At 36.8% G+C, this 16,447-nt stretch overlaps 1 protein-coding gene across 1 annotated transcript; it reads left to right on the plus strand.

Annotated features, from left to right (window-relative positions):
* The first annotated feature begins 1,701 nt into the window (after positions 1 to 1,701).
* LOC122340955 (corticotropin releasing hormone binding protein) lies at positions 1,702 to 5,317 on the plus strand. The gene is made up of 7 exons (XM_043234218.1): positions 1,702 to 1,856; positions 2,376 to 2,469; positions 2,687 to 2,844; positions 3,482 to 3,692; positions 3,922 to 4,064; positions 4,594 to 4,711; positions 4,809 to 5,317. Exons 1-7 carry the CDS (start codon positions 1,770 to 1,772, stop codon positions 4,961 to 4,963), a joined length of 966 nt encoding a protein of 321 aa, XP_043090153.1. The 5' UTR covers positions 1,702 to 1,769; the 3' UTR covers positions 4,964 to 5,317.
* Positions 5,318 to 16,447: the final 11,130 nt, after the last annotated feature.

Here is a 16,447-nt window from a genome sequence, read left to right on the forward strand (position 1 = left end):
TTGTTCTTAAATTGAGCTGATTAGAACTACTACACTTCTTACAAACACCTTTCGGCCATTGAGACGCTATTAAATTCCTTCATGAGGCTGTTTTCGAGAATGACCTCATGCACGCACCCAACCGTTTACGCTGATTGTTTTGACCTGAGGTGACTTTCAGCGACTCTAATTCTCAAAGACCTTTAAGCTGAGAGCAAATAGGTTTAAGAGCAGCGAATATCTGTTTTAGTGAGGTGAAATGCTGTTACTAGCCTCACCTGACACAGCTGATTCACTATAGGTGTGAGAAAATACCAGCAGTCTGCGACTATTAGCGGACAGCAATATTAATATGCAAGTGAAAAGTTCAGCTGCCTCATAATATTATAATGAATAAATGTTATAAAAGGTTAGTTTAATCAGAAGTAAAAAATACTGACATTATTTACTCACCTTCATGCTGTTCCAAACTGGTGTGACTTTCTTTTTTTTCCGTATAGGGACAAAAAGCAACATTTTAATTTGTACAGAAGTATCCATTTGAAATGACGTGACGGTGAGTAAACGGTGAGTAAAGGACATAATTTTCTTTTTTAGTTCAGCTGTTTCGTTGAAACACCTAATCATACCCCACTGACTCACTGTATGTGACATTCATTACTTCAATCAGACCAACTCACCTTCCTCCCACGGCGGTGAAATTCCTGAATATTGTGTGAATATTGTTCCTAAACTAAGAAAAGAAGTGCAAATCTTCACTTAACAACAGAACAGCAAATAAAATAAAACGCATTCACATGTTTACATGGTTACAAGTCCTTGTGAAATATATAGCTATATACAGTATATATATATATATATATATATATATATATATATATATATAGAGAGAGAGAGAGAGAGAGAGAGAGAGAGAGAGAGAGAAGAGAAGAGAAGAGTGTCTATTGCTGATTCCAAATAACGTGATAAAAATTGTAGTCAGTACTGTATTTAGGATTACTTAAGATGGATTACTTACCAATGCATTCTGACTACCTCAAAGGACAACTAAATTATGAATAGGCTAATTAAATGCTATTGTGTGAATACTTTGCAATCATGTAATTCATAAAATTGTATTCAGCTACCCAGCACTATATATATATATATATATATATATATATATATATATATATATATATATATATATATATATATATATATATATATATGTGTGTGTGTGTGTGTGTGTGTGTGTGTGTGTGTGTGTGTGTGTGTGTGCGTGCAATAATATAAAATAAATTATTTTTACGTTTATATTAAAAATAATACTGTCTTTGTCTTTTAAAAAACATTATGAATCAATGCTACTATGTATTAAAAACAGTGAGTAGAAAATATTAAGATCACTGCGTATTCATAAAAAATGACACCCTATGAGGAATCTCAGTAACATTTCTTAATTTAGCCTGCTACAATTGATCTTTTACTAGTGCAAATTGCCTCGATTTAATCATTTTTACTACAAGTACAAATTTGGTTTTAAAGTCCATTTTTTTACCAGACTATTCAACTACTACTATAAAAAGTATAATAAACACTAGCTATCTGTCATGTCCCCCCTCTCCCTCTCTCTCTCTCTCTCTCTCTCTCTCTCTCTCTCTCTCTCTCTCTAGGACTCACATCAATTGATCCGTACAGGCAGCCCCCCCTCCTCTATTTATGTGAGGGGGTATAAAAGGAGCAGTCTGGTCGGGAGCTCGCGGAATTCTTCTCTTATTGCGCAAATCTTCGCGGACAGACGCAGGGAGATGTCAGGCACTTCGCGCGCACAGCTGTGTTTCCTCCTGTTGAGCGTCACGGCTCTCCGGGGACACGCGCGCTTTCTGGACATACAGGTGAGATATTCACACCTGCTCACTCGAACACGCGCGCACACGCACACGCACACACACACACACACACACAATCATTAGAGTAGCTTCGTAGCTTTACGTTTAACTTTTGACGTGCCTATCGCGAGCTGCGTGTGCGCTTATTAAGTGTTTTGGCTCAAGCGGGCATCGCAATAGCAATGTAATAATGATACGTGCAACTTTTTGTGAGCTTGTGCGCCGCACAATGTGTTTTTATGTTTCAAGAAAACATTAAACATTTAATGAAAATACATAAAAAAGTAATTCTGGGTGAAATGCATCGACTGCGAGAGCATTTATAGAGCACACACTTAATGCGTGTAGATAAATATGTTTGTATATTGTTTCAATCTATATCATTTTAAGTTTTGTGAAACTTAAAAAGCTCTAAGGAGTCCTCATTTCCTCGCGTGCAATCCTAATTTATTTACATTGTCTGTATTGACGCCTTTTTCTAATCCCGGTCATTCCCATGTATTTTTTTTTCCGTTGTTTTATCAGGAAAACGAGATCAGCCCGGAAGGATTATTATCTCTGCTCAGCTCTGAACTAAAGCGAGAGTTACCGGAGGAGTTTGTGTACCGCCGAGCGCTCAGTGAGTGTCAACAGAAACCTCTGGGATTTCATTTGCCAAACGATACGCGTCACGGATAAATAAATTAACGATTTATATAGCGATGCTGACTCCATGTGTCGTTTTTAACCGTCTCGCCGCTGTATTAGACTTTTTCGTATCCAAATAGCGGTTATTCATTACTCAGACTATGTATATTTTCAGGACATTCACCTTTTTTTCTTCACCTTTCTCTCAGGATGTCTGGACATGGTGGCCGTAGAGGGTCAGTTCACATTCACGGCGGAACGCCCACAGTTAAACTGCGCCGTGTTTTTCATCGGCGAGCCCAGCGACATCATTAGCATCGAGTACGACGCGGTCAACATCGACTGCAGAGGAGGGGATTTCGTAAAGGTGACACGTCCTTGCGTCTTCGTTGAAAGTCTTTCGGTCACTTATTTTGTTCTACATAAACAGCTGGTGTGTTTGTGCAAATCTCGACCAGGTCAAGCCGCCAATGCACACACTAAGCCAGGTTAAGTCAGGGCGCCAAAAGATCACGTGTCATATCGTTAAATGTCAGGTCTTACAACAACAAGCATGTTTGCAATTATCTAAAACATTCAATAAAAATCCAATTAAGCACTGCAGACTAGTTTTGCTGTATAATTCTGAATATAGCTAAACTAGTGCATGTTTAGTGCATAATGAATGTCGTTTACTAAACCTGAAAAACCCATTTTGGATATCGTTTAAATAAATTTGAGATCATTTATTAGCGCTGGAGTGACCTGAAACAGAACTGAAGGGAATTATGTAAACTGAACCGGAACTAAATAGACTTGAAGCACACACACACACACACACACACACAAATCATAATTGTGTAAGATGTGCTTTCACTAAGAAATGGCAAGAATTTAACTTAATTTTAAAGTAGAAAGACCTGAGCAGTATTTTCTTGTAAAGCGTACTTCGATAATGTTTATGCATGTGAAAAATTATTGTAACAGTAAAATGGCGCATTAAGGAAACTTTTTTTGCCTTTAAGGTGTTTGATGGCTGGGTGATGAAGGGCGAGAAGTTTCCCAGCACACAAGACCATCCTCTTCCTCTGTACGAGCGCTACTCTGATTACTGCGAGACCGGAGTGACTCGACCGGTCGTACGGTCGTCTCAGAATGTCGCCATGCTGTTCTTCAGGCTCCACCAATCGGGGAGCAGCTTCACAGTAACATTCCGCAAACTCATCAATCCGTTCCGTAAGTGCACAGAAATGCAAAAAATGATGCTTTCATCGACGCCGTTCAGCAGTACTGATGTACTTGAAAACTAATGTCACTAATGTCCGGAAGGTTCAGAGTATTTATACTGTCAGCCCAATGACATATGGCTCATGCAAAAGCCATGCATGAAGCTTAACGTGCAAGATACTGATGGTTAACCATCTGCTCTCTCTCTCTCTCTCTCTCTCTCTCTCTCTCTTTGCAGCCTGTAATGTTGTATCTCAGACCCCAGAGGGCAGTTTTACCATGATCATTCCACAGCAGCACAGGAACTGCAGTTTTTCCATTATATATCCAGTGGAGATCCAGATTGGAGAGCTCAGTCTCGGCCAACACAATGATCTCAAGGTAAGCATTCCTGGTCAAGAAATGCAGCATTTAGACAAATTAGCCTTCCCAATGAATCAATAAAACAAAATAATAAATATTATTATAATAAATACATTTTTATTTACAAATTGTTTATATATATATATATATATATATATATATATATATATATATATATATATATATATATATATATATATATATATATATTTTTTTTATTTATTTTTTTTTTACAATTTTTATTATTTCAAATTGTTTATAAGGTTAAAGTATAGCTTAAAGTTCTGCTATACAAATATTATTTCTGGTCGAGAACTAGTAGCCTATTTACAAAATAAAACTGAATTAAATTAACTATTTTTTATTTACAATTGTAAAGTCTTTTTGTTGTTAACTTGAAGCTGGGTGTGCAGAACAACAACTGGAATAGAGTAAAACAGAGTGGTTGTTCGTTTAAGATTGTTTATTTGAGACAAGCTAATTTGATATCTCTAGAAAAATTAAAAGGCACTGATCAATTCTAATGACTTTTGGTTTGTCCGTATAGCGGTCCATTCTCGGCTGTGCCGGTTCTGGAGACTTTGTCGAGCTTCTGGGTGGAAACGGCATGGACACGTCCAAGATGTTCCCTATGGCAGATCTCTGCTACTCCTTTAACGGACCAGGTGAGCTTTCCTTCTTTATCTGCGGTGCATCATCTTTCTGAGCAATTTAGCGTTCAAAGAATCTCATAAACCCCCCTATATCTCTTTTCCCCATCAGCTCAAATGAAGGTCGGCTGTGATAACACTGTGGTCAGAATGGTGTCGAGCGGGAAGTTTGTAAATCGAGTTAGTTTCCAATATCGGCTACTGGGCCACCAAGAGCTTCAGCAGATGAAGGGCAACAGCGTTGAAGACGTGTGTTTAAGAGCATAAGACCTTCTCTGTTCCCTGCTCTTGTTCAGGGGGATGCCAAACTTAGTTGAGTTTGAGCCTTTGTATATTTTCCTTATTAAAAAATTATTTATTTTTGCCTCATCTTTTCATTTGACACTTCTGATCTTTTTAATATCATAAACTTGTAAGATCTGTGGCTGATGTTAAATAAAATATGTACTTGTGTTGGTGCACATCAGTGTTTTGTTCAGCATGTTTCATTTTGAAGAGCCCGAATCAAATCTAAAGAGCGGTACTGCACAAGTATTACAATCCAGTATGTATGACAAATGTTACTGTCTTTATTTATTTATCTGTATTAAAGAACTTTTGTAATAAAATCAGTAAACATGAGCAAAGAGAACTCTGGTTACAGTAATTTTTAATTTTACGCAAGAAAACTCTTGTTCTAATCTACTCATTTTGTAAAGGGAAGCAAATTTGTTCTGTCACAAATTACCCGGTGAACTGCCATTAGAGAAATAGTTGACCTAAAAAGGAAAACTAAATCACCCTCAGGTCATCGAAGATGTAGATGAGTTAGTTTCTACGTAAAAACAGATGTGGAGAAATTTAGCACTGCATCTCTTGATCCTATGCAGTGAATGGGTGCCGTCAGAATGAGTCAGCACCTGATAAACATCACAATAATCCACACCAGTCCATCAATTAACATCTTATGAACTGAAAAGTTCAGTGTTTATAAGAAACAAATCTATAATTAAGATAAAATATGAGTAATCTGTAGTGGAATATTACTTTAAGACAGAAGTTACCGTGCAAAAGGTTCATATAACTTTATATAATGCTTATTGTTTAGTTGCAATATTAAAATAATTAAAAATGTGAATTATCAGCATCTAATTATCGCACAGTATGTTATATGTTTATGTATGTTTATACAATGCAATTATTGCCTGAGAATATCAACCTGAATTATGGTTGATATTCAGCAAGTAAAATGTCAAAGCACTTTAGGATAGGCTACTTATATAAACTTCTCAGAGATCGTTTCTGTTAATGAGTCATCAAGTAAAAAAAAAAACCCCAAAAATAACTTTTTATTATTTAAAAACTCCAATGTTTTCAGACAAGACACACGACTATCAATTTAATAAGCTCTGGTCAGCTGGACCTCTTCATTAAAACCGCTGACCTGAATCCAATAGATTGCTTCATCTACTACTTTTAAATCAACAGATCGATTAATGTTTTATCGCCGCGCTCTCGTACTGCAGATGCACGCCATCATCGCTGACAACTTGCTCACATCATGACTGCAGAGGAGTTGGGCTTTGCCTTATCCTGTCAAATCTGTCCTATGATGGAGGACGATGTTCAGACACGTCTTTCTTTTGCATTCACCAGGCATCACCAAGGTCCCCTCGACATCTTGACCGTCCCTCAACATGACGTAGGAACTAAAAGAAGTGACTGTGCTTAAAGAAATACTTCAACCAAAATCATTATTATAAATACTTTATACCACCACTTAACAATGTTATGGCAGTATTTTAGCTTAAACATACATGTTAATATATTAAGTTATTAAGTTATCACCAAAATGCTTAAGAAATGTCCTTTACTCCTAATAGAGGGTGAGAAAATACAACTACCCTATGATGCACTGCAATGTGAACAAATAATAAGAGCTATAGATTTTGATGCTACACTTCAACAAGAAAGAACATGTTTTTGTAGCACACGTCCTGATATTGCTGAGTTCCTTGTGTTCCTGGGTCAACATATTTTTGAACAAAGTGATTTCGATCATATCTCTACACCTAAACCTTTAGTAATGGCTAAAATCTGAGGAAATGATAGATGAATGACACTGATGCACAAGCACCAAACACTGTTTGTTAGCCTAAACTTCACAAAAACTACTAAATGGTTCTTCATATCTGATTGGTTAATCACAATGTTGTTTCAGGGTCAACAAAGATGTAACAGCTGTGAAATAAGTAGGCATTTTTTTTCCTAAAATTAGTGACTACTTTTTTTTCCACTTACCATGTGATTTGTTCTATTTTCAAATTTTAACCTATTCTTGCAATTTATAACGGGGTTGGCGGCACTGTTTCCCCTTGGTTATGAAACCAGGTCGGGGTTAGCAGCAATTTTGTAGTGTTCACCCAAAAATAAAAATTAGCTTATGTTTTAATCACCCTCAAAGCTTTTAGGTGTATATGACTTTCTTCTTCCAGACAAATCAATTAAAGTTACACTATAATCTGTCCTAGCTCCAAGCCTTTCAATGGAGATAAATGGGTGTTGTCAACAGTTCAGAAAACATAAAATAAAGTGCATGCATCCGTAATAAAAATGTCCCTCACATGGCTCTGGGAAGTGAATAAAGGCCTCCTGTAGCAAATCCGTTTGTATTAGTAATATACTAATTATTATTAATTGCCTTTATTCACCTCCCAGAGCTGTGTGAGTAACGTTTTAGTATAGATGCACGCACTTTATTTCACATCTTCTGAACTGTTGACAACAAACACCCCTTGTCCCCACTGAAAGGCTTGGAAGGACCAGGACAATTTTTACTATAGCTTTGATTTGATTCATCTGTCACATACATCTAGGATGCTTCAAGGGTGGGTTTTTCTTCGTCTCATTCCCTACAACCGGACATCTCACACATTCACAGAAAATGTCTTTTCTCCTTTTTGTCAATTGGAGAGTGAGTTACTATTTGAGAGTATTATTCTTGCCTTTATAGTCATTACTATCTTGATAGGGCACTTTAATTGGACACTGTAATTGTGAATATGCAAATATGTTTGCTAATGTAAGTGTGATTATGAATACACAGGATTAATTGTTAAACCTGGGTACATTATGAGAAGTGTGATTTATTTTTTAATGACCCAAGGTTACCTTAAAGTGTGAAAAACAATTCCATGGCCGCATTGTTGGCCGTTTTCATGGGCAAAATGTTGTTTTGAAATAATGTGCACCAATGAATCCTGCATGATAAGAAAAGGAACATGTATCTGCGTGAAGAAAGTAAAAACATTATCTAGATCAAAAACAAACCAAGAACCTCATTTCACAACAAAAACAGCTGTAGGTTTATTGAGTGTAGATGTAAAACGTTCGGACAGAATATTTTATGAATGAAATGTGTGTGTGTTTGTGTGTGAAACTATGACTCTTATTGCGTCTCTGTGGGATTTGATGAGACGGGTCGTCTCACGCTTGATTAAAGGTTGGCGCTCGCATTATCCCGGTCGGAACCACGCGCTCCAGAGAGAGTTTAGCAGAATAATTGATAACGAACTGAGAATCCCAGCAGGACGTGCAAAGAGGTAAGCACAGCTGCGCTAGTCCCCTACTGCGCACATCAACGCAGAAATCAGCCAACGGTGGAAATTACACCACCACTGCAACACGTGGGACTGTTAGGGAGAATGAGCATGAGAGGGAGATAAAAAAAAAGAAGAGGAGGGGGCGAAATCCAGATTGAGGGAGAGAGTTGCATCATGAGATACTTGAGCAAGGGTGAAAATATAGCTGGGTTTCACAACAACAAACTCACAAAGTGCTGCAAAAACATGTCAAGTGATCAAATCAAGCTGGAAACTGACAAAACACAATCGGAGAGCTTTACCAAACACATTACAGCATTACAGTAGCGAGGCGCATTTAGCTGATTAATAATTGCTAATTCGCTAACAGTGAGCAAATTATAGCCTCTCAGACTCATTACCTAACTTTTTTTCCCTGCGGAACACAAAAGGGTACGGGCTTTAAAGGGATACTGAACATTTTGTCCTTAAATTCGACATAATTCAACTCTTCTGTGTCTCTCCGCATCCTCGTAGCACCAGTTTGGAGAATGTTCACTGAAGGCACTAGATGCGATCTTCTGTAAAGCCTTGACACAAGGATGCGCTGATTTTGTTCGAATTTAATTGTAAATACGAGTAGAAAATGTATCACGGCAGAGCCCATGCAGAAAAGAAAATTATTCTAGCGTTTCTAGACGTTTTAAAAATCTCTACTAGAAAAATGAACGGAAAAAATACTTTACCGCAGAAAAAGCGCTAATGCACTAGTGCTCTCTAATGCCATAGGCTGATTATGTCATTTTAAACTTTGTCAGCAGGTCAAACGCATGGCCTCAATAACAATTAGATGAAACCCTTGTCACCCCCTGACCTCATCTCACAAGCTTCTTTCTTTATAATACCTCCAGCCCTGAGATCAGAGAGCCGTCTGATACATACGCATATGCCAAACATAGATAGCTTATTTTGTCCTTGGGTTTGCCTTATGAAAGACTTCATTTCGAAGAAATCTTGAATCTAAAAGGGCAATTTTATAAAATGGCTGAAATTCAGCATGCACTCTCAGCCGGCTAATACCACAAAACAGAGGCCCGGGAGATGCTGTGTGGACGAAGACAGAGAAGAAAAAAGATGAAAAGAGGACTTATTTGTGTATGATTAGGCTAATGACCCATGTCCTGTTTATCAGACTGGAACAATCGATGCTAATGTTAACACTATGACGCTGTGATGCAGGGTTAATGATGTCACGTACACACCGCAATCACAGTTCCTCGTAAGGTATTGTGGGTAGCGGGTCTACTTAATGGATTGAAAACACTGAGATGGCAGATTGAAAAAGGGCAATCAGAACGTCTTTGTTCTTGACGTAGAGCCGCTCGCACGCTTGCGAGGAAGATAGTCACGCTTCGGCGTAATGAGAGGCCACTTCTTTAAGCGTGAAACTCACCATTAGTGCTGTCTAATCCATCATTTGGATCACTTTTTTGTTCAAATCATTTAGCGGAGATGCGGAGGGATGCGTCGGATCTCAAAGGGCCTGTCAAGAATATAGTTATATATAGTTATATATTTCAGCTCCAAAAAAATAAGACGTATAAATTATATTCTACTTTAAGACAAACCCGTTTATTTTTGCTTTTGTTGTGAAATGTTGAAAAAAGAATAAATTAAAAAAAAAAAAAAAAAAATATATATATATATATATATATATATATATATATATATATATGTATATATATATGACAAAAGCTAATGCAAAGTTATTAATAAATACTATATAAAAATACTGAAATAACACTTAGCAGAGAATGGTATGATTATAGAGTTAAAAATGTTTCTAAAACATCACTGAAGTCTAATTTTCTCATCTGGCAACATAATATAACATTTTCAACATTTACTCTTTCAAAATGTCTGCGTTTTATAAAAATATGTTGTGAATGTTTTTGTGAGATTTCCCCCATATATATATATATATATATATATATATATATATATATATATATATATATATATATATATATATATATATATATCTATATATATATATATATATATATATATATTTCGTATCTGAGATAACCGGACACTCAAGTTATTTTTTTTTTATCATTTAGATTCTAATTTTGTGAGGTAACAGTATTTTAAGGATCTATTTACAGCCTTATTGAAGTCTGTGTCTGATCAATTGGATAAATTCACTGCCGCAGGTTTTTCCGGGATGCACTATCTGTGGTTATCAGTCTTGGTCATGCACGTTTCCCTGTTTATATTCCTGTTAGCTCTTCGTATCCCACTTCCACACACACACACACACACACACACACACACACATAACAAACACTAACACACACACTCTTTTACGGCTGGTTGAATGAAGCAGCATTCATTGTGAGCCCTTACCGGTGCGGTAAACTGCATCTTCCATTCGGAGTCACTCAGGGAATAAAGTTTGTCTAAACTGCAATGAACACACACAAAAACCAACACATATACTCACAGGGTCAACTTAAACATCCACTTGTGTCTCCTTAGAAAAACAAACAAATTAGACAATTTTTTTGCATACAGTGGCACTAATATTGAACTAATATGAATAGCATGTACATTACAGTTCAAATGTTTGGTGTGGGTAAGATAATACTTTCAGTGTTTCTGGAAGAAGACTCTTGTGAGACTCTTATGCTGACAAACGCTCCATTTATTTGATAAAAATTCAGTTAAAACAGTGAAATTTTATTAGGAACTTTTTTTGTATTTTAATGCAAATGATGTAATTCATTCCTGTGATGCTAAACTGCATTTTTAACATCATTACTCCAGTCTTCGGTGTCACATTATCCTTCATAAGTGATGTTTGGCTTCTCTGGAAACATTTTTTATTATTATCATTATGATTAAAACACTGCTGATAAGGGTTATTATAGTTAACTGTAAGTAAAACTAAAACAATAATAAAAATATGCATTGAAATGAATAAACCTTTTGCAAAAATAAAATAACATAAAACTTATGTCTCGCTGCCAATAACGATAAAATGATACATTCGAAACTACATATTTGCAACAATACAAATTATACAAAATAGTACTTGCTGTTATTAATATTACAATGATAAAGCTTCATATTTTTGTGGAAACTTTATTTCCTCCCAAGATTCTTTGAAAACAAAAAACAACAACAAAACCCCATTAAAAAAAAATATATATATATATATATATATATATATATATATATATATATATATATATATATATATATATATATATATCTTGAATAAAAGTTTATTTTCTAAAAAAAGTACACCAAACCGGAGTGTAGATAATTTGTAAAAATGTAAAATACTTGACTTCGTATTGAGATGTTTGATTTGTGTTTGCAGACTTTGGTATTCCGCGCGTAGTTTGTCACTGAGATCTCCTGAAACTCTAAACTAAATTAAAAGGTGAATAATCCAGGAAGTAAACGTCCATGTTTCAGAAATAGTAAAAAATGTGTAAAGAGTGATCATTTTTCTTCCTTTAGCTGAATGAGAGCAGCCATAACGGTTTCGCTAAATGAATAACAATCTGTTCCTCAGAAATCACTGCAGTGGAGCGTCTTGAGCAAGTCCTTCTTACAATCCTGCTGAGATGGCAGCCGACACATAAGCCTCAGGTGTGTGTGTGTGTGTGTGTGTGTGTGTTCAAGGATATTAGTGTGACGTCCGCTCATGTCCACAGAATTGGATTCTGAGCATAACATTGGACACTCAGTCAATCGTATGAAAGCCATGAGTGATGCAAAGCCTTTCTGAGTCGTTGAGCTTCAGCATGACAAACTCACACACACACACACACACACACACACACACACATTCTTCTGCAGTCCACCTGCTGTGAAAGTCTATAAAGGTGTGAAAGACACTGGTACTAACTCAGGGTGACGTGACGTTGTTGGCGCTGATAAGTGCTTTCATCTCATGCCACTGGAGGGCAAACCCCACAGAGACGAGCGTCATCCTCTTCGTCACACTCATCATCCTCACGTCACTTTGACAAGTTTTCTTTGGAGGACGTTTGAAAGTTGTCAATTACAGCGCGTCCGTGCACAAACGTTCTGCCGGAGAAATATCAGGGTTGGGGAGATCTTACCAAACGGATCTCAGAAAGCAAATCAGTGGATTTTTGGACAGATTCAGCTCAAATGCTGAGAATCGGATTCTTCTGCTCTTTCTAATCAACTTCTGATTCAGTCAAACATTCAGTGGACCCATTACTAACATACTAAGAAAATCACCTTTAAAATTAAATATAGTTCTTAGGAATGCATATTACTAATCAAAAATTAAGTTTTGTCTTCATGATCTTCATGATCCTTACTTAATATCCTAATGATTTTTGACATAAAATAAAAATCTATACACTTGACCCATACAATATATTTTTGGCTATTGCTACTAATATATCCCAGCGACTTAAGACTGGTTTTGTGCTCCAGGGTCACAAATACTAAAAAACAGTTGGTTCCATTTTACACGTCACTCCTTTCATTGCATACTCTGTAATTATAATCATCGGCCGAGTTCTGTCTCGGATACATTTTTGGTTTGCGTTCTGATGACGTTTCCACTAGTGAGCTCCTCAAATAGCACGTAAGTGAATAATCCTCATTATTTTCAGCTATAAATACAGTTTCTCTCACAGCGTAATGACCCATCTGTGCGGTGTAACGTGTGCGACAGGCCGCGGAGTGAGTTTTACCGGGACCCGCTCTTCTTCGGGTTTAAAACAGATTACAGGCGTCCGGAAAGGAAGGGGCGTGGGAAAGATGGATGAAACCGCCCAGCTCTCCGACATATCACTCACTTCTAATGAAGAGTCGGCGGATGGAGGGAGTGACGCAATGCCTGACGGAGGAGTGGAGGTGTGGAGGGAGTGTGCGAGGAGAGATAAGCGGCTAGTGAGGTGTCTGAGAGTCTCTTAGATAAGACCGAATGAGGGGTGGTGATTGTGATTATCCCGCGGGAACACGCCGGAAATGGATCTCGGAGTGGAGTTTTAATAGGGCCGTGCACACACTTTTTCATGCGCCTCTCTTTTCTCCCCTCGTTCATGCCACGACTTCTCCTCCTCCTCTTCTTTGACCCTGGCGTCTGTGGAGAACGGTGATAAATGGCAGGTTCGGTGGGAAGGAGAGCGAGAGGGGGGCGTAATCGCTCGTCCTTGTTTCGTCTAGTTTTCTCTTATCGTTGTCACCGGTAAACAGACGGCGCTTCACGGGGCTGGGTTTGTCTTTGTGAAGGCCGCTGTTGATGCCAGCATCTCTCTTCCGCAGCCGGCTGGAGACCGATTCAGCGGAGCAGAGGCCTAATCTCAGACACCATCTCCCAGAACTCATTCGCTGATAGCTACCTCGATGAGCAGACTGAAACAGCAACAAAACCAGCGGGATTACACCTAAGAATCTTTGCAGCGCCGCTGGTGAAATAGAGAACCCTTTTTTGGGTTGCTTTTATCAGAAACTAGATTATAAAAAGAAGCATAGAATTTGGATAGGTTCTTCTTTGGTTCTTCAATTCATATAATCACACAGGAACCCGTAATATCTGTTTATGGTTATTTAATGGCATCATATAAAACATAAAATGTTCTACTACTGACATCACAAGATTTACAATGGCACTTGATATCTTTCTTGATATCTTCTCTGTGGTCTTTTAAGGCATATGGCACTTAAATAAGTGAAATCTCACAATTGCATCTCACAATTTTGAGAAGAAAATGATTCTAGTAGTTTTCATCTATAGTCTTTCCGCATTCAAAAAAGAAAAAGCATCGTTTAATAACGTTGTATACACCTAAAAATGGTTCTTTTATGGCATATGTGAAACTTATGAGGAACTGAAATGTTCTTATATTACATAAAAAGAGCTCTTATACGCCACGTGGAATTAAATGTTCTTTTACGACATTTATGGAATTTTTAGAAGGTCCTTCTGTGGTTCATTTATTGCATATCAGAATGTAAAAGAGAAAAAAACTCTTTTGTAGCATCATACGGAACCTGTAATAACCATCTGATTATTTTATTGCATCATATACATGTAAAAAAAAGTTGTTTTATGTCATTGTACATCATAAGAAACTGAAAAGTGTTCTTATGGAGCCTAAAATGTTGTTTTATGGTTCTTCTAGGTTGCCACGTGGAGACCAAGGATTCTGTTATGACATCATAGAAACTAAAAAGGGTTCATCATTAAGGAACTTATTATACATTCTTTCATGGCTCTTCTATGTTGTCATGCAGAACTTAAAAAGGTTCTTTTGTGGCATGAAATGGAATAAAAGAGCATATTTATGACATTCTGTGGCATCATATGCAATGTAAAAAGGTCTTTTATGGCATCATATGAAAAATGTTCTTATACGACATCATGAGTACTGACTGAAAATAGGATCCTCATATGGAATCTAAGTTCTATGTTCTTATTGTTTTTCTGTGACATAACAATAATAAGTGGAAAAAGAAAACATCATATGGAATGTAAAAAGGTGGGTTCATATGGAAGTTAGAATAACTTCACAAAGTTTTAAATGGCATCATACAGAAAGGTTTTAATACACTTTTAAAAATAAAGGTGCTTCACTATGTCATAAAATAACTTTTTGTCTAAATGGTTCCATAAAGAACCTTTAACATCCGAAGAACCTTTCAGTTGTGGCAAAAGGCTCTTCAAATGATAAAAATGTAAGAAAGAGATGGTTCTCTAAAGAACTCTTTGACTCAATGGCTCTTTGTGGAACCAAGAATCTTTTGAAGTACCTTTATGACATCACTGAAACCTAATATGTTCTTTTATTTATGAGATCGTATGGATTCTAAGATATCATATTGTACTTAATGTTCTGTAGTGTCACGGGGAATGGCATTGATAACATTTAAATATTCTTTTATTCTAGGTTCTACCGTGACAATGTCAGGCGGTATGAAGAGTGCATCTCACAAAATGCAAACGTTTGTGGTTGTGCTGTTTCGGTCTGCATATGAACCGGTCCTGTGGTTGCTTTGTTAATGACTATGTTGCTGGGTGTTTTGAATAAAGCTTAAGTCTGTACATTTTGAACAGAACATATTAACGCATTACCATATTACGCATTAACCTCGATGACCCTGCTTGAAATGAACTGATGGAAGAGGCTTTCTATGCATAATAGAAAATTTGTATTACTATCTAAACACGAGCATTAAGGCATCAGCGTGCCATTTCCTCAGAGAGACCTTTCACTCAGGTGTAATGGAAGAGGATACAAATGGAAGAGGGAGAAAAACAAGAGGCAATGATGAATCGCCAAAGAGAAAGAGACAATAGAATTATAAGCCATTAAGAGACAACAGATAATTATCACATCTTTGCCATCACTGTCAATCAAGACTGATTTATCCAGAGAAAACGCAACCAGAGAGACAGAGAGAGGGTGCACTCCAATTATTTATTTATTTTTGGTCCGAAACGTCTCAGGTAACAGCCATCGTCCGGCTCCTGAAGGACGTTTCATAAATAGCAGCTTTCTGGCAGTTTATCACAATGAAGATATTACGGGTCGTGTCTCGCGCTCAGGTTTGCAGTCACGCTTCTCCGCCGAGATCTTCATTTGTCCTTTATAAAAATACCCGGGTTGATCGACAGCCCCTGGAAATGAGGTCGTGTATCATTCTTACATCACAAAGCATCATCGCCGACATCACAAGCTCTCCTGAGTGTGAAACATCAACCGTCCGTTAGAAGAAGACACCTGAAGGACCGAGGACCGAGGACAAACGCAGACAGTTTAACCTTCGTAGCCTTGATTTGACCGAGGCGATAGCCATTATTGAGAAACCAAATGAAAAGATATTGACTTAACATAAGTAATACTTCAGTTCAAATATGGTTACATTAAATCATAACTCGATTATTTATTATTAGTGAACAAAAAAATGACTAAAAAACAACAACTAAATAAATAAATACACTATTAATATAAAATATGTATTCTTTGTTTTCAATAAATAACTAACAAATATATTATTAAACAATAATAAAAACATTTTATTCATTTTATATATTTATATATTTAATTATTTATTATTTTATGATTATATAATTAATATATTATTCTATTTATATGGAACATAACCATACAAGAAAAAATATTATTTTAGC

This window comes from Puntigrus tetrazona, unplaced genomic scaffold (assembly GCF_018831695.1).
Source record: "Puntigrus tetrazona isolate hp1 unplaced genomic scaffold, ASM1883169v1 S000001111, whole genome shotgun sequence".
In the NCBI taxonomy this organism is placed as follows: domain Eukaryota; kingdom Metazoa; phylum Chordata; class Actinopteri; order Cypriniformes; family Cyprinidae; genus Puntigrus; species Puntigrus tetrazona.